This window comes from Octopus bimaculoides, chromosome 7 (genome assembly GCF_046866305.1).
Source record: "Octopus bimaculoides isolate indiv1 chromosome 7, ASM4686630v1, whole genome shotgun sequence".
NCBI lineage: Eukaryota > Metazoa > Mollusca > Cephalopoda > Octopoda > Octopodidae > Octopus > Octopus bimaculoides.
Window position 1 is genome coordinate 3,324,454 of NC_142934.1, and position 18,844 is coordinate 3,343,297.

An 18,844-nucleotide genomic window follows, 5' to 3' on the forward strand; every position below is an offset into this window, starting at 1 on the left:
TTCCATATTGACAAACAGTTTATATCATTTAAATCCTACTTTATAAATGAAATTAATTAATAAGAATTAATTTAATTTTGGGCTGCTGAACTAAATGACTACTTGTATTGAGAGGAGTAACTTATGATTTGAGTCTAAACTGTTCCCAAACAAAGACTTTATAAGAAACAACCAACTTGTTTCAAGTCCAGGAGGAGGTGGAACTTTGGACACATTCAATACATTGGAAGAATGTAGTACGTTGTCCCTTTCTGAGCTGATATGGTTTAATAAAAATAATAACATTAATAAATTTGTTTTTATTTCTTTACACAAACTAAATGAGAAGAATTTTCCAAGAAATTAAAATAATCTTTAACAACTTCCACACAACAATATCAATACTAGTTAATAAATATGAAATAAGTAAATTCTAGTTATCAAATTATTTATTAAACTTATTTTGTTTTTGTTCTTAATAATTGCTACAGTGATTCGAAAGGCAATATCACATTAAAAGACAAATTACACTGTGCTAAAATCACGTTAATCTTTTAAAATACATATACAGTTATAATTACATGTGTAACTCTTTAGCATTTAAGCCAGCCATATCTGGCCCAAATATTCTTTCTGTCTTATGTTCAAACTGGCCAGATCTAACATGTCACACCTACCCGACAATGTCATTCACAAACTAAACAGTCAGATCACCAAAATCTTGAAGTAACAAGATAATGCATGATTAATTTAAAACAACATGAAGAAATAAGCATTACACCCCACAGAGTCATCTGAATGCTAAAGGGTTAACAGCTAATGCCTTACCAGAATTTATACAATAAAATACCAAAGTCTATTGGTAGCACATTTTTTTTTTTTTTTTTTGATTTGGTCATTGATGCCCTATACTATCTCTTACAAGTCATTTGTTAAACAATTCTTTACAAGTTTTGGTGCAGATGATTTGGTGGGTACGTTTCCTCCATATTTATATACATTTACTTTCTCTGTCCCTCTCACCTCCACACTGTCACCAATGCCCTATGGTATCTGCCAGAGGTCATTTTCTTCTTGACCAATCCTTTACAGGGATGATTTAGTCAGTATTTTCTTTCTCTTTCTCTCTCTCTGTATGTATATATATATATATATATATATATATATATAACAGCTACCTCTGATGAAGGCAGGGTTATATAATCACACTTTTACCTAACACTCCATTGAATCCCTAGTGCGAAACCAATTGGTAAGATCAACCATAATGGATATATAATACTGTACACTTCGATTAATATATGTGTGTGTGTGTGTGTGTGTGTATACAGTAGTATAATAGATGTGTGTTACAGGAAGTTGTTTTGAACAAAACAATCACATAGCCACAACTTCAACTGCCGTTCAAACTGGAATTTTGGTGGTACACCTATTTGAACACTCAGAATGCATACCTATCAGCTTGAGTCATCCTGACGAAAACCCCTCATAACCTCTATATGTGTATTTATCTATAAATATACATATACACACACACACATACATATATCTATGTACATACACACACAAACGAACAGTTGTGCCCTCAAAGCCACTCACTGATGACATACGGGTACACAGCTACTACTGGATCATATTTATATAATAATATGTATAATATGGGGAAACTCAGCAATTAACAGCTGTTACCACTGCACAGAAACAATTGTTGTGATTTGTGATTAAAACCCTGTTCATTCCAACTTTTTGTTTTACACACACACATATGCATACACACAAACTTTCTCAATCTCTCTCATAGTCAATATGCCCAAATTCTCTTTCCTTCCCAACAGTATTGTCTGTAGTTAAATCATTTAAAAAAATATTATTGATTGTTTCTCTTTACTGTTATTGTCTTGCTTGGTATTGTTTAGCATTGGCTATATTGGTGTAGAGTCATTTTCTTCACAGCACTATAACCCCACCCTACCCTCTCTTGTACATTCTATTCCTTCAGCAATGACTACGTTATTGGTAATACTTTATGCATTTCTTCAGAAGAGGCAGAGGTAAGAGCAGGAGTAAAAACAGTGTCTAGAACAGCTGATTAGCATACCTCGCTGAGATATTTGCCAAATCATCATAAAAAAGCATGGGACAGTTTAAAACACAGGTAAAAAGTCTGAAACTGCATCAAAAGCAAAAATATTCATTTCTATGAAATCAATACACACTGAAAAAATCGATTGATTAATTAATAAACTATGTGGCTATTGTAACACTACAGCCAAAAGACCCAATGTTAGAGCATCTGTCACCAAACAGGAGTGGATGTCTAAACTTAACGGTAAAACTACCTGGAAGATACCAAGGCACCTGACACAGGTGATATGATACTGAAGATACAATATTCATGCAACGACTTCTTTAGCTTCTAAAAGTTATATAGTTTTATGCTTTCTAATTATTATTATTATTATTATTAATATTATTATTATCATTATTATCCTTTTCTTTCAATTTTATTTCCATTTCTTGCCGATTGTCTTCCTGACACCTAGGACAATAACACTCTATGTATACATTGGTAGGCTATTAAAATATTATTATCATTATCATTATTATTATTATTATTATTATTATTATTATTATTATTCACTTAATTTCTCCTGATTTATCTATGTCACATCTGAGCTCCATCCCACAGCTTAGAGGCACAACACTTTTCTTAACGCAGGGGCTGTTCCAAGTACTGCTGCCAACTGAATGGTCGGCATTTGTAGTTTTTGATACTAGAATATTGCTCTCTTTGAAATGGTCCCAAGTGCACAATAAGTATACTCACTCTTGAGGCTCTACTATTATTATTATTATTGTTGTTATTATTATTATTATCATTATTATTTTTATTATTATTATAAGCAGTATAGAGTTTAAAACAACATTCATAGTCACAAATGATATCTCCTATAATAGTGGCTTTATTAAGAATATTTCTGACCTATTATGAAATGTAATTAAAAATAATTATACACAGGCATATGAACGAAATATATAAAATATGTCTGTCTGTCCCCAGGAAATGACAAAAATGACAACCAGCTTCTCCAAGAAAGAAACAAGTTGTTATGAGAGATTTGACATGAAAGGAGACAAAATGATATTTCATTTTTTTTAAAAGTGGGGGTAGGGTAATTTGCCCCTTCTGTTGACCCGGCTAACAATCTCTGAACAAAGCTTTAAAGCAGCACAGATATCATAGAAATTGCTAACGATATGGAGTGTGTGATATATTGCGGAAGAGGATGAGGGTGAGAAAAATAGAGAAAAACAATACAGAAAAGATCAAATACAAGGAAGAGAAAAGAGAACACATGACCAAAATCATTCGTTGACCTCTAAGGAACTGGTTTAACAACCACCAGGTACTTGAAAACAGCCTTGATATTTAATAACATTATACCCAATCGTAAGAAAATAAGAATAAGACATAAACAGATTGAACTGTATAAGAGTTAAATGGCTAATATTACACAAACGCATTGTAATTAGCTTTATATAATAATAATAATAATAATAATAATAATAATAATAATAATAATAATTAATTTATTGTATTGTGTATTTTCTCAATAACCTTCAGAAGTTTTAATTATCGTATATTTGTAATTAAAACATGAAAGAAAAAAAAAAACGAAGAATGAAAATAATTGTTAAATATGAAAGAAAACTAAATTCACTAATTAGTTTGTTAATTGCTTAAATTCAGATGAAAGTCCAAAATATATTTTTATCAACATGTTGCATCTTGTTTCTAACTTTTCAAAGATATATTCTATTTACAGGATTATATATTTAGTGAAATTTAAGAATACTGGAAAATATTTTAGAACTTTTCAAATTTTAAAACTCTTAAGCATTTCATAATTAATATTTAATGAAGTTTAAATTTCATATCTTTTTTTTTTTTACATAACTGCAAAGTTAAACTGACATCTAAATATTATTTATGAAATTTATGTATGAAAATATTCTAAGATCTCTTTAAAATATGATGTAATATGAAGTTCATATCTATAATATATATGTAATGATATAATTTGCAGCTGATGTAGAATGGAACTTTCGCATGACAATTGCTATAAGCACAATGCAAAGATGGAATTATTTCTAAGAGCTAGTATTAAATTTAGTAACTAGTTTTTTTTAATTAAGTAATTAGTTTTTAAGATACTAATAGTTAAAAGTTAAACCTGAACACACCTTTATTATAGTTTTAATTTAAAATATAGTGTGCAATTCGAATATGTAACAGTGTTACCATGGAAACAATTTAAAAATAGTTGACTATTATGACTTCCTTCGGGGAATCAATAAATTTGCATTGGAAATTGAACACGTAATATATATTTAGTTGCATAATTCACTTTATCGACACAAACGATATATTGTATCTGTTGGTTTGTATTATGTTACGACTGCGACACTTCGGCAGCAAGTTCCATCAAAGAACTTCAAAGACAAAGCTGGCGTCTAAAGGGAGGTAATCCACAATTTTAACAAAGTTCTAAAATTTCTGTTGAAGAAAAAAACCTTAAAGGCAAAAAATAAAAATAATCTCGTTTGACTGTTTTTACTTAACTTTGAAAAAATTGGCCACAGTTACAGAAATAAAGAGCAGATTGTATAAGATGAAAATGAAGGTAAAATCGAAATGTTATAACTATAGAAAGAGAATTCCTCTAAAGAATATGAACGAAAGAGTCATTCGTTTCGAAAATGCTGGCTCAGTCTTTACAATAATTCTTATTATAAGCGAAATCTGTTCGTAACACCAGCATATCACACACTAAATCAGCAGTTAATGGTTCTAATATAATTTGATTTGGTATTTATATCCCAGAAATCAACATTTATGTACATTTGGCAGTTTTTAAGCTTGCTATAGTTTGTATCATTGGTTCAGTGGTTGTTGCAGTAATTAGGGTAATTAATGAACACAGGGCTGATAGTCAATGTGATTAATATCACTTGATACCAGCAAATCGTGCTCCATACACACACACACACACACACACACACACATGTTGGCAGCTAAGTTGTAACTGACATCCTGTCAAATATTTATTATTAACCACTTCAATTTAGGCTTCTTCATATTAATGACAGTACTCCAGCATGGCCTGAAATGTAAAGGCTTAACCTCTTTAAACAATTACAATTTATTGAGCCAATAATGGATCCAGTCGGTCAATGTGTGAGCTAAGAGTAGCAGCCATGTCTCCCTCAAATCACACCTTTGCATCTTCCTTTTTTTTAAAAAAGGACACATTGTATAATGTATTCCTAGATACACAATACGTTGAATAAAAGACGGATGGTTGCAGCAGGAATGGTTTTGATCATGTGTCTGCTTGATCAGGATTGACCTGGATTAAACTACAACAGATACAGTTAATATATTCACAGCTATTTCATGGTAGACAGAATATATTTTCAGTTAGTAGAAGCTTTAATTAGTAATGTTATAAGAACTGCCATAAGCACAAAGATGGTGTTTCAATCATATTCTGACAATTTCACATGCTTAGCAACAACAAAAAAAAACAAAAAAGAAAAAAAAAACGAATGAAGAGGACAAGCAACTATGAGAAATGGTAACTGACAGCTTCAACAGGATACCAAAGCTGTGCAACTTAAGTCATTGAAGATGATCAAAGTTTGGCTTTGATGTCATCACATTTGATGATAGTGAAATAATCTTGAAAAATAAAGTCATTTGTGTGCCACAAACAAATATATTTTTATATAATATCTCTTAACATTATAACAAAATCATTTAATAAGATCAAACTTCAACTGTATCAAAATTATATATTCCACTAAAGATCAGCTCACAATCTATCATGTTGAGTTAGTTGTTGTTTATATATGTTACATCATGTCTATATACAAAATAAACTCCTAATTTATCATAATGATTTCCATGCATTCAATTTTAAAATAAAAATTTAACTGAGATAAAAGGTTATCATTATGAATAATAAAGTTTAAATACATTTTGAAGAAACAAAGCCGAATAAACCAATAAAAATATAATACAGAAATAACTCATTTCTTCAAAGACGTTTTTTGGTGGTTTTTCTTTTTAAACAATATTTCCAACAGGGGGGAAAAAAATTGTCTAATCTTTATATATATACTCAGTTGTGAGGAAATATATGAGAGAGTGAATAAGTCAATTTTGAGCAAATATATATATATATATATATATATATATATATATATATATAAGTATGTATGTATGTATGTATATGTACGTATGCATATATACATATGCATGTGTATAAGTATATTATATATATATATATATATATATATATATATATATATATATATATATGTCTTTTCCATAAACAAAAATTGTTTGAATGTTTAAGTAGTCATCAAGATTTAGGGAAAATTAGGGGCATTAGAATTTCAGCCCTTTTACAGTGAAGCTGTCATCAAAAAAAGGTTCTTATAGTTCTTCCGTAACGTAAATCACCAAAACTCTCAGGCACCCAACAAATTACGCTGCTCTAATGCAAGTCTTAGCAAGTTTATTTCAGAGTAATATAAACGTGTTACGGAAAAATGTTGCATACATACATTTGTACATATGTGCGTATATTATATATACACATATATATAACACTTATATATTTCAAATTTACATGCATATATATCTTTATCTTCATATGCATATATTAATACATTTTTTTTTCTCCCAATCATTTTAGTTTTTTTTTTTTTCTCATCTTATACGGTATTTATTCTCACCATGTTTTATAGAATTTTTCTGGTGCAGAATTTATATAACTGGATACACTTCCTGATATCAGGTCTTCAATGATAGACGAGAGATATCTTCCATTTAGTTGCCAATTGCAACACACTGGTTGGACAACCTTACTATTCTAAACTGGTATCCATATATATATATACAAATGTTTATACATATATGAATATAGATATACAGACAGAGACACACATATATGTATATGTTTATATACATAGCAGATCAAAAATAGCATAACGTTCTAGTTTTGCTACCAAAGACAGCTTCCTCAACTTGCTTCTCAATCCAGCGTAACTGAATGAGGTAACAAAGTCTATAACAAATCATTCAAATTAATCCAGTAATATCAGTTATTCTGTAAGAGCACAGAAAATTTAACATGCCTGAGAGATGCTTTTTAATTACGTTTTCTTGGTTCTTTAGTTGGTGCAATATACATCTGAAATGAAACGAATGCATTTGTGTTAATGTTAGTAAATAAGGAGGAGGAGGAGGAGGAGGAGGAGGAGGAGGAGGAGGAGGAAGAGGAGAAGAAGAAGAACTCAAAGTTAGAAAGAATATAGACAAAGTGTACTTAAAAGATTAATTTCAAGTCTTAAACATGTGAAGGCCAAATGAGTCAGATTTCATACCAAAAACATTTGACCAAGGATCCAATCTTGTTAAATTGATGCTATTATGCTCAACCTTTTAGTATTTAAACTGGCCATATTCCGCCTGAATAGTCAACTTGTTTTATGTTTAAGCCAACCAGATCTGGCTTCTCACACCCATCCTGCAATGTTATTCTAAAAATAAACAGTGATGTCATTGAAACCTTGATGCTATGAGATAATCCTTTCTACTACAGGTACAAGGCCTGAAATTTGGGGGAAGAGAGTAAGTCGATTACATCGACCCCGGTAGTCAGCTAGTACTTATTTTACCAACCCCAAAAGGATGAAATGCAAAGTCAACCTTGGCAGAATTTGAACTCAGAACATAGCTGCAGATGAAATACCACTAAGCCTTTTTGTCCCAGCGTGCTAATGATTCTTCCAGCTCTCTACCTTGCTATGAGATAATGCAGGATTAATTCAAAACAGTATGAGTAATTAAGCATTAGATTTGACAGATTAGATTTGACAAGCATAAGAGAAATTAATAAGATAGTGTGCCATATTTGATGGCATAAAAGATGCATGGGTCTGTTAGATGGACCTCAATTTCAGCAGCACATGTGCAGGTAAAAAGATTTTAATGCATTAAAGATTCTGACATTGGACCAACTCAGTATATTATGGAAGGCCCTGGGGTGGTTTTTTGAGACTTTTTATTGGAAAAAAGGTACATCTTATAAGTCATCAAATAAAGGATGTTAAATGATGTTTTTCGCATGCCTAAAGCCTACCATAGTGCAGCTACTGCCTATCCGTGCCAAAACTACTCAGATCAAAATATATGCAATGATGCAGAAATTGTTCTTTAACTATTAATAAATTTATAAAATTGTTTCACTAGTTACATGTCATTTCAATACAGTCTTTTTTTTAAAAAAGGATGTGAGAAATATAACAAAGAATATGGGAACCATGGAAATTTTCTCCTTCCCACCTTCCCTTTTGAATTTCTGTTAGTGAAATAAATTTGCAAATCAAAAGTATTGATTAAGAATTCACAGAACAAGAATATTCATTGATGAGGCAATTATAGTAATAACCAGACACCCTTCTATGTTCAGTATCAATCATTAGTAAATAAAAGCAGTGTTGAGCTACAATTAAAAGGAGAGATTACCAAAGTACATGGCCTGAGATTGTTTAAACGATAGCTGTTTCACATTAGTAGTGCAGTCTGTTAATCCTAAAGCAATTTTACATAAACATAAATGTGACACACAGACACACATACACACCAGATTGAATCACATTATAATTATGTAAATTGATGTAAGCTTGTATACATCAATTTACATATTATTTGAATATGAAATGTATGAAAACATTTAGTAAGAATTGAATTAAACATTTACTGCTGACGAAGCAAAGATACAAACTGTTAAAATTGTAATCACATTTGGAATTTTGAAGAAATGCTTTGAGTGTCACCATAAAAGAAATATACACAGAATATATTACATTTAACCATATTAGAGGCACTTAGGGAATCATGCACAAAGATTGAAAACGTTAACAATAACAAAACGGGCTGATATAATCACTGCTTTACACAAAAGGGGCTTCGACTCAGCAACAGACCCAGATGGCTTCCCTATAATTCTTCTAAAATCAGACAAATAAGCTGTAGCTAAACTACTTCTGTTACTTTTCCAAAGGTTCTTTGGCCCTGGTATGTTCTGCAAGACAATGACAATAGATATTCTGTCCTCTTGATCAGAGAGGAATCAGGACAAATGCTACAAAACAACAGGCCTTTTAAACTGAATCACAGCTATGTCTTTAACTGTGTGTGTGTGTGTGTGTGTGTGTGTGGTGAAGGCACATAGTTATGTGGTTAGAGTATTTGGCTGATGGTCCTAAAGTCATGAGTTCAATTCCTGGGGGTGCATCATGTCCTTGAGCAAGATACTTTACTTCATGTTGCTCCAGTCCACTCAGCTGGCATGAATGGGTTGTACCTGTAATTAAAAGGGTTACCCTTGTCATGTTCTGTGTCATGTTGAATCTCCCTGAGAACTACACTAAGGGTACGCGTGTCTGTGGAGTACTCAGCCACTTGCGCATTAATTTCACAAGCAAGCTGTTCCATTGATTGGCTCAAACTTGAAACCCTTGTCCCTGTGACCAACTGGGTCCCAGTTTTTATTTATGTTACGTATATATGTATGTAACTTCAAATGTGATGAAGAATTTCTGTTTGGATTCCTGAGACGATTGTCGTTATCTAAGCATATCAGACAAAATGGCTCAGAGGCATCTCCTCCGGCTCTTTACTTTCTGAGTTCAAATTCTGGGATAAACTGTGCTTTTCATTCTGTGAGGGTTGGTAAAGTAAAACACCAGGTAAGCATGTGGTTGATGCAATCAACTAAGCTCCTCTTCAGAAATTGCTGGCCTTGAGCGAAAATTTGAAAGCACTGATCTATCATGGATGGTGCCCTCATCTGTTAGAATTTAATAATAAAGGATTCAAATTTTGGTACAAGGCCAGCAATTTCGGGGGAGGGGCCAAGTCGATTATATTGACCCCAGTGCATGACTGGTACTTATTCTATTGACCCTGAAAGAATGAAAGGAAAAGTTGGCCTCAGTGGAATTTGAACTCAGAATATAAAGACAGATGAAATGCTGCATTTGTCTGGTGTGCTAATGGTTCTGCCAGAAAATAATAATAATGGTAATGACTAATGAGTGTAATCTTCATAATTAAAAAATGTATGGTTATTAATGAAGTGGAGATAGATTGGGAGATGTAGATACATTAAAGCCTTGCTCAAGGGAAAGAGAACTTTATTTATGTGTGGATTGAGAGGGAATGCATGCAGGGTGAATGCAGGAAATATTTTGACAAAAATAAAAAAAATATTTATTTCGTTTTTTTTCTTTTTTACATGAGAAGGTGATAAGTGAGAGGCAAGACGAAATTGTTGCTTCTTTTAAAAATAGAAAATGAAATTCAAGAAAAATAAATTTCTTTCGTTTTATAAATATAAACTCTAATAAATGAAAATGAAACTGAGACATGAATAAAAAAGCAAAAAATTTCATTAATCACAACAATAATAAGGAATTATTTTAGAGTGATATCTCGTTTTCACAGACCTCCCCTTCACTCGCCATTTCCAACAGCTTTTCATGCATCAAGTCAGATGGTGTTCTCTCTCTCTCATTTTCTTTCCAGCAATTTTTTATCAATGATTCCCTGAAAAAAGAAAAAAAAAATCAATATATATATATATATATATATATATATATATGTATATGTGTGTGTGTGTGTGTGTATGTATGTATGTATGTATGTATATGTATGTGTGGCACGTAAAAAGCACCCACTACACTCTCGGAATGGTTGGCATTAGGAAGGGCATCCAGCTGTAGAAATTCTGCCAGATCAGATTGGAGTCTGGTGAAGCCATCTGGTTCGCCAGTCCCCAGTCAAATCGTCCAACCCATGCTAGCATGGAAAGTGGACATTAAACGATGATGATGATGATGACACACACACACACACACATATATATATATATATATATGTACACATATATATTTGAACTAAGAACCTTATTAAAGTCGATAACATTCAGTCCAGTAGCCAATGAGACAAGTACATTCATCAGAAGTTGAGTGAATATGAGCTTTATTTTTATTAGTTTCTTGTTCAAATGTGGATCCTCAAGTAGTTTGCCATCCAGTCATATGGAAATGTTATATGTACGATGGGGTGCTGAAAAGTTACTGGAGAATCAATTCATTATTATTTTAATCAAAATATTCCCCTTTCAGATTCGCACACTTATTGCAGCTGTCCTTCAGTTTTTCAAAGCTCTGTAAAAGAACTTGGAAGGTTGGACATCTAACTAGGCTTTTGCGATACCTTTAAAGCCAGGAACTTTTCAACACTCAATTGTTTGTGTGTGTGTGTGTGTGTGTGTGTGTGTGTGTGTGTATGTGTAAACTTTAGAAAGACCTTCAACAATTATGTTGCATCATCTTGGTGTAGTTGAAAGACTTGAAAAGTGACTGAATGACTTGTTTAAGAGTCATAAGAGAAGTTCTTGCAGCCAACAGTGGTTATTTGGAAGATTCTTTCATAAAGAATAAAAAGTCAGTAGATTTTGATGGCAAAATGAAATGCAATAAAAACTAATTCCAGTTACTTCACAGAGATGAAGGAGAACAATTTTTACAGATTCTATCTTATATAAATTTTACAGAATTCAAACTGTTCAATTGAATTCTGAGATGTATTTTAGAGAATAAAGTTTACATAATAGTTTATACAATTCCATGATTTATTTTTAAATGATATAAAGATGTATTTGAAGATTGTATAATCACAAAATTAACTCACAATTCTGGGTTACATTGGCTAGGAATTTCAAGACGTTTATCAGACATGAGATGGTCGAGCAGTTCTTGCCGACTCATTTCACCATAAGGTACTCCTCCAACAGTAATTATTTCCCAAAGTAACACACCATAAGACCATCTGAAATTATAAAGCAACAGTTAGTATTATTCTTTGACAACTTTTTACAAGTAAATTATTATCATGAAATATTATTGTAGTAAACAGAAAAATAAAGACATTTTAAGAGTAAATTTAATCTAAGTTGGATATAAAAATTTATGTCGTTTTTGATTCTGGACCAAATGACCTGTGAGATTTATGACATTGCAGTCATGTTTCAGATCTTTGTGATATCTTTGAATGGCTAACAGACTTGGTTATTTATAGTTGAGTTTCATGGACACAGTGTGCAACTGGAGACAGAATATGAACCATTGACCATTGGAATACTTGAAGTGAGAGTATTATTATTTTTATTATTATTAGTTTGTCTATTGTTGACAATGACAAAGGACATTATTTGGGAGAAGACGAAGGGCCACAGTGTGTCCAGCTGTGGCCAATCAGTCCAATGCTTTCTGAGAAGGCTCTGCCACAGGTCCAGGCACTGGTGGTCTGTTGGGACTGAAAGCAAGGAGCTGGCTCTGGACTTGCATAGTCCATGTTTTCTTTGTGCCCCTGCAATCCCATTCTGCTCATAAGAGATGGTGCCTCTATTGCTGCAGCTTCAGTGGTCTTGTGCTTGCATTTCCCAGGTGCCACTGTTGATCTCAAAGCTCTTCAGGGAGGCTTGGAGTAAATGAGAGTAATAAGCAGTAATCAGTGGGTTCAAAGTTATTGCCTCCTTAAAAAACAGGACACAGTATCATGGGCAACCTTTTCGAGAAGCAGACTGCATGAAACAGGGCTCAACATCAGGCAAGCCACACTACTAAAACAATCAAGTAACTTTCCGTTAGTCATGTCATTCAGAGAGTCATTCAGAGAGTCATTCAGAGAGTCATTCAGTGAGTCATTCAGTGAGTTATTCAGTGAGTCATTCAGAGAGTCATTCAGTGAGTCGTTCAGTGAGTCGTTCAGAGAGTCATTCAGAGAGTCATTCAGTGAGTCATTCAGAGAGTCATTCAGTGAGTCGTTCAGTGAGTTGTTCAGAGAGTCATTCAGAGAGTCATTCAGAGAGTCATTCAGAGAGTCCTGCAGGTCAAAGTTGATTTATGCTAACTCAGTTTATTTAATAATTTTAACATATTAAGAAATTTAGAATTATATACATATTAAAGTTTTAACTTACAAATCACTCATAGTACTTGTCCAACCTGTTTTCAGTGTTTCAATTGCTTGCCACTTATATTCGTCCTGAAACAAAACAATCAATAAATGAAAAACAATTTCTCCCAGATCAACATTTTGTTTTTAGGTATAAAAAAAATTTGCGAATTTTCAAAATATTTAATCTGAACTGATAATCCAGTATAAACAAAAGATAATCTCATTAACCTGAAAAGAGAAGGAAAATGAAGGTGGGGTCCACTGTTTGTATCCTCTCTTATATTCACCAACTTGTTAAACGATGATGATGATCATGATGATGATGATGATGATGATGATGATCCCTTCATCAGAGACAATGTGAGAAAATGATTAAGCAATAGTTAATTTAGATAAGATACGAAATAGAGAGTAAAGTGGAGGAATGAAAATAGATGTGAGATATGCAGGGATATTGCATTTGTAGATCCATTATTTAGGCAGAATGGTATACATATAAGATTCCTATACCATTTTCTTTTTCTTTTTGAATAATTAGGCCATTTTTTCTGGAACAAAAAGCAAATTTGCACAATTTTCTTATTCCAGTTCAAGCTAGGCCGTAAAGCTGCTGAAACAGCTCGCAATATCAACGATGCATTTGGCCCAGGAACCACTAATGAACGTACAGCACAATGGTGGTTCAAGAAATTTTGTAGTGGTGACGAGAGTCTTGAAGATGATAAGTGTAGAGGTCGGCCATCAGATGTTTACAATGATCAACTAAGAGCCTTAGTCGAAGCCAATCCATGCACAACTGTTCGAGAGCTTGCTTCTGAATTAGACGTCATGTATACGACAATTTCCAATCACTTGAAAGAGATTGGAAAAAAATATGTGCATCTGAATTTAAAGGTTAAAAACCGTAAGAACTTTCTTGACAACCTAATAGATAAACCAAGGCTTATATTTTTTTAAGAAAAATAAGAAAATGGAGAAACATCAATTAATAAGTATATTTGTTAACTAAAAAAATAAACATGATCTCTAACAGCTGTTATGATTCATACTTTAAAGATTATAATTGTATTAATTAAATCATTTTATAAAGCAGAATATCCTCTGAGGCAGAAAAAAAAATTATACCAGTGTATTATTAGTTGTTAATTACATGGAACATTAACAGCAAATAATATATACATACCTTCATTACGGCTGGTTTTGTGAAACCAAAACCTCCAATTTTGGCACGTAATATCTCATCAAGGTATATGTTCTGTGCACATAAATTACCATGGATTGTCTGGAAATGAAAATACTTAGCATGAATATGAAACCCAGAGGAGAGTAACATCACAAACAGACACGGAAATGACAGTGCTCAATAGCTGTAGTTACTGAGTCAGTTGGGAAGATGTGAACAAGATCTCAAACCTCTGGCATGCTGTAATGAGTCTGGGACATTTACCCCCTAGGGACAATAACCCACCAAGGACAATTACCCCCGAGGACAACAGATGATGATTTAAAACTTCTTAATATATTGGAGAGGGGGTAATTAACCAAGGGGGATAGTTGTTGTTGGGGGTAGTTGTTGTTGGGGGTAATTGTCCTGATATGGTTGTAATATCTCTCGTAAGATCCTAAACTGCTGAGATACTGATGCAAGGCAATCAATAGTTTTGATTTTGCGGTCCATCATCAAAGAATCCCACCCACCCAAAACCATGGTCATGCTATTGTTTCTTGCTAATTTTCAAATACTTTACATAAGATACAAACTTGTTACCAGTTCAAAATATGCTTGAGACATATTTGAACCATCCACAAAATAGCCATCCACTGTATTTTGTCACAGATAACATTTCTCAACATAGACAAATAGGAGTAAAAACACTGGGTCAGTTCACAGTGCTTGCAACCCCTGTATTTTACACAAGATACACGTCCGGGCTTATAAACATGGTCTCTAGATGGTTCTTACCAGTAACTGTCTATGCTTAGAGGCATTTGTTCAAGAAGTCCACAGAGAAAACTTGGGCTAACATTGATTTGTATTATGAAAGCGGCAAGAATTGATCTGAATATAATTACAACTAGTTCAATAGCAACATGCTGTCTCTTGTGTTGGATGTAAAATATATTGACAAAATGGTTCTTCATCATAATTACTCTGCTGTCGATTATTTACAGCATAACCTTTGTCACACATTGTTATAGGGACAGACTGTGCACTGCACTATGGCAAGGTACCCAGCAGCATCTACTGAAATATTAAAAAAGCCTTGGAATCTCTCCTTAACCCTTTCCTGTTTAGACTGGCCAAAATTTTCTACCAGTTTTATGTTCAAACTAGCTAGATCCAATGTTTCACACCTACCCTACAATGTCATTCTAAAACTAGACTTACATAATTTATTGTATAGTGAAATTGTACACCCTCCCAGTAAAAATTGGTAGTAGTCAGCCATTATAAATAAACCAGTAGCCAGTTGTCAAGAGAAGGTTGAGAAGGTCGAGAGTATGTGTGGACTGTGTTGATAGTTGTGTCTGTGCTGATATAGTAATCATACTGTGATATTGAATGGACGTTATAAACGATCCAACCTTTTGAGGATAATAACACTGTAGGACTGGGGGTCATACAGTGCCAGATAAAAACATTCTATTGACGACTTTAGAATATAACAATCTCTGTCAGAGCGACAACCATCGTCAAAAGACAGATACAAAAGTGGCAAAAAGAGCTCTTTACAACATAATTGAAATCTTGAAGCTACGAGATGATGCACAATTAATTTAAAACAATGTGGATAAATAAACATTATATTTGACATAGTAACTGGAATGTGAAAGGGTTAACGCTACACCAATACTCGTCAATAATTGGTCGTTATTAATGACTGATGTACCATTTAAACCTAGCTATTAGGTACGGTATTATTGCTCACTATGAAGACAGTCAATGGCTGCAGCTTTCAGCTCTCAATAAACTTCTTAATTATATTTCTCTGTAGAAACTATCCATATCAATTATCTCAAAGATAATAGATTACCAATCCTAATATCTTATGATATTTTTGGAGAATTCTGTGGTGGTTATTTTACTGCTAGAAAATTACATTTTCTCATTCAACAATGCAGAAACAAGCTACACATTTTCAGTAATCAAAAGAAGAACCATTCTATTTTTTTTTTTTTTATATATGAATTAGAGTGATTACTGAGATGGCAATATTGACTGGGTCGTATCTCCCTGGAGCAAATCAGTTTTGTCAAATTCCATTAGTTCTAGAAGTTTAGATATTGAAAAGTAGAGAAAAAACAAACAGTAATAACAAAAGAAAGAAGACAATAAAAAATATATGCATTTGTGGTAGTATTTTAACAAAACCAAGGTACCTAAAACCTATTTTGAAGTGGTGGGCATTAGGAAGGGCATCTAGCTGAAGAAACCACACCGAAACAGACATTGGAGCTTGGAGCAGTCCTTTGACTTGCCAACTCCTGTCAAACCATCCAACCCATGCCAGCATAGAAAACGGGCATTAAATGACAACACATAATGATGATGATGATAATGATGATGATAATGATGATATCTATAATATTTCAAACTAACTAAAGAACATGTTAGTATCAAAAAATAGGTGCAAACAATAAATTTATTAAATACCTGATGATTAGAAAGATATAGCAAGCCACAGGCAATTTCAGCGGCAATATATAGCAATTTCACTTGGAAGAAAACCAAAACGTTGGGTTCTTTGTCTGTTCCTTTACGCATCTTTAACAAGTAAGATCTTAAATCTCCACTTTCAGCATAATCCAGGGCAATGTAATGCCGGTCTGATGAATATTAGGAATGGTAAAATGCATAAACAAGTCATGAATTTTAAACAGTAACAATAGATAATGAATAAAAGTGATTACATGTAAAATAAACATCATACTTGTATCATAAAAGAAAACTTTTCCATATCTACTTTTATTATTATTATCACCATTATTATTATTATCTATTATTATTATTATTATTGTTATCATCATCATCATGATAGCACGTAGAAAGCACCATTGGTGTGTGGCCCATGCCAGTGGTGCCTGACTGGCACCCGTGCCGGTGGCATGTAAAAAGCACCATTGGAGTGTGACCGATGCCAGTACCACCTGACTGGCACCCGTGCCATATATTCATCACGTAAAAAGCACCCCCTATACTCTTGGAGTGGTTGGCATTAGGAAGGGCATCCATCTGTAGAAACCTTGCCAAATCAGATTCAAGCTTGGTGCAGCTTCCTGCTTGCCGTCCAACACATGCCAGCATGGAAAGCGGACGTTAAACGACGACGACAATGATGATGATGATTATTATTATTATTATTATTATTATTATTATTATTATTATTATTATTCAGGTCACTGCCTGGAATCGAACTCGGAATCTTGGGGTTAGTAGCCCGCGCTCTTAACCACTATGCCATATGCCCCAAGATTCCAAGTTCAATTCCAGGCAGTGGCCTGAATAATATTAATAACAACAACAGCAACAGCAGCAACAACAACAACAAATACCTTAAGAATGAAAACCCAGGTTCGAAATTTCCCCAAGACACCTGATGAAGGCTGGAGGGTATATCAACCGAAAAGTTGTGTTAACAACAAATAAGAGGAGGACAAGTATCCGTCAAATGTAAATAATGTACATAATTCTTCATCTCTCAAATATAGAACTGTATAATTTTAAAGTATCTGAAAATAAAATAAAATAGAATTACAAACCATTAGCTACAGCATCAGTTATAAAACTGAGGATGTTAGGATGCTGCCCAAGCGCTTCGGCCATAGCTTTTGCTTCCTTTAAATCTCCTCTTTCGTCATCGGATAAACCATCTGTAAAATAAGAGGAATATAGATTATGATTTTGATATTGGTAAAATACAAGATGCAATCAAAATGAATAAAGAAATTACTTAGCCAACCAAATGCCAGTTGTTTGTTGTATTTCAAGTGAATTGCTTACGGACATTGCATTTGAAGAGGTGTGATTAACGATATTTAGTCGTTAAAGGTTGTCATTATTAGCTCTGGTTAATTCTAGAGGACATTTTAAGTCATAAATCGCAATTTTTAAACTACAAAAATATCGACTGTTTTGAAAACGTTTTTTTGTTTGTTTTTTTTTTGCATTTCCCATCAAAATATCATTCATTGATATTTCATACACCTTCGCATTTGATACTATAGTTTCAAAAAAAACTAAAATGTTTATTATTTCAATTGAATAGAAAAGGATAAATATGCTTGTTTTTCAGTGATCCACATTTGGGACTTTTCGGAAAATTTATCATACTTTCCAAAAGAATTCACATATGAAGAAAATTTAAATACTATATATTATTCTAACCCCCAAGACACCTGGCAAATCCAAAAAATGTAAATAAAAGAATTTGGCAGTTAATGGGTTAACAACACAGCTGAATCTACACCTCATGGCTAGAATAGTAATTACATGTTTTGTTTTGTTCAATAGAAACAAACACAAGGCATTTTGGTTTAGCCTTCTTGCTTGTTCTCCTTTTCAGTGACTAGTTTCAGTTATTGGATTACAGCCAAGACACGTCACAGCCGACAGAGACCATCACCATCTCCTCCCCGCCACCACTGTTGCCGCCATCACCACCACCTCTTCAACAGTGTTTCAGGAACACGTTTATTTAATCAATCTATATTTTATTGATTAGTTGAGTTACCATATTCTGACACAAAGCAGCTTATTTTTCA

At 33.1% G+C, this 18,844-nt stretch overlaps 1 protein-coding gene across 2 annotated transcripts in view; it reads right to left on the reverse strand.

Annotated features, from left to right (window-relative positions):
- Positions 1 to 6,743: 6,743 nt before the first annotated feature.
- The window catches only part of LOC106871570 (uncharacterized), a 52,281-nt gene continuing 40,180 nt past the window's right edge, over positions 6,744 to 18,844 (reverse strand). The window contains exons 13-19 of one of the 2 annotated variants that reach the window (XR_016242490.1): positions 17,843 to 17,953; positions 16,737 to 16,909; positions 14,265 to 14,363; positions 13,104 to 13,168; positions 11,813 to 11,950; positions 10,002 to 10,663; positions 6,744 to 9,851 (exon numbers count right to left, since the gene is read on the reverse strand). Coding sequence is in view for 1 of the 2 variants with exons in the window: in XM_089354598.1 (XP_089210724.1) it covers positions 7,200 to 7,241; positions 10,564 to 10,663; positions 11,813 to 11,950; positions 13,104 to 13,168; positions 14,265 to 14,363; positions 16,737 to 16,909; positions 17,843 to 17,953 (728 nt within the window). In the remaining variant the exon portion in view is untranslated. The remainder of the gene's footprint in view (positions 9,852 to 10,001; positions 10,664 to 11,812; positions 11,951 to 13,103; positions 13,169 to 14,264; positions 14,364 to 16,736; positions 16,910 to 17,842; positions 17,954 to 18,844) is intronic. The other variant, XM_089354598.1, reaches the window with a different exon arrangement.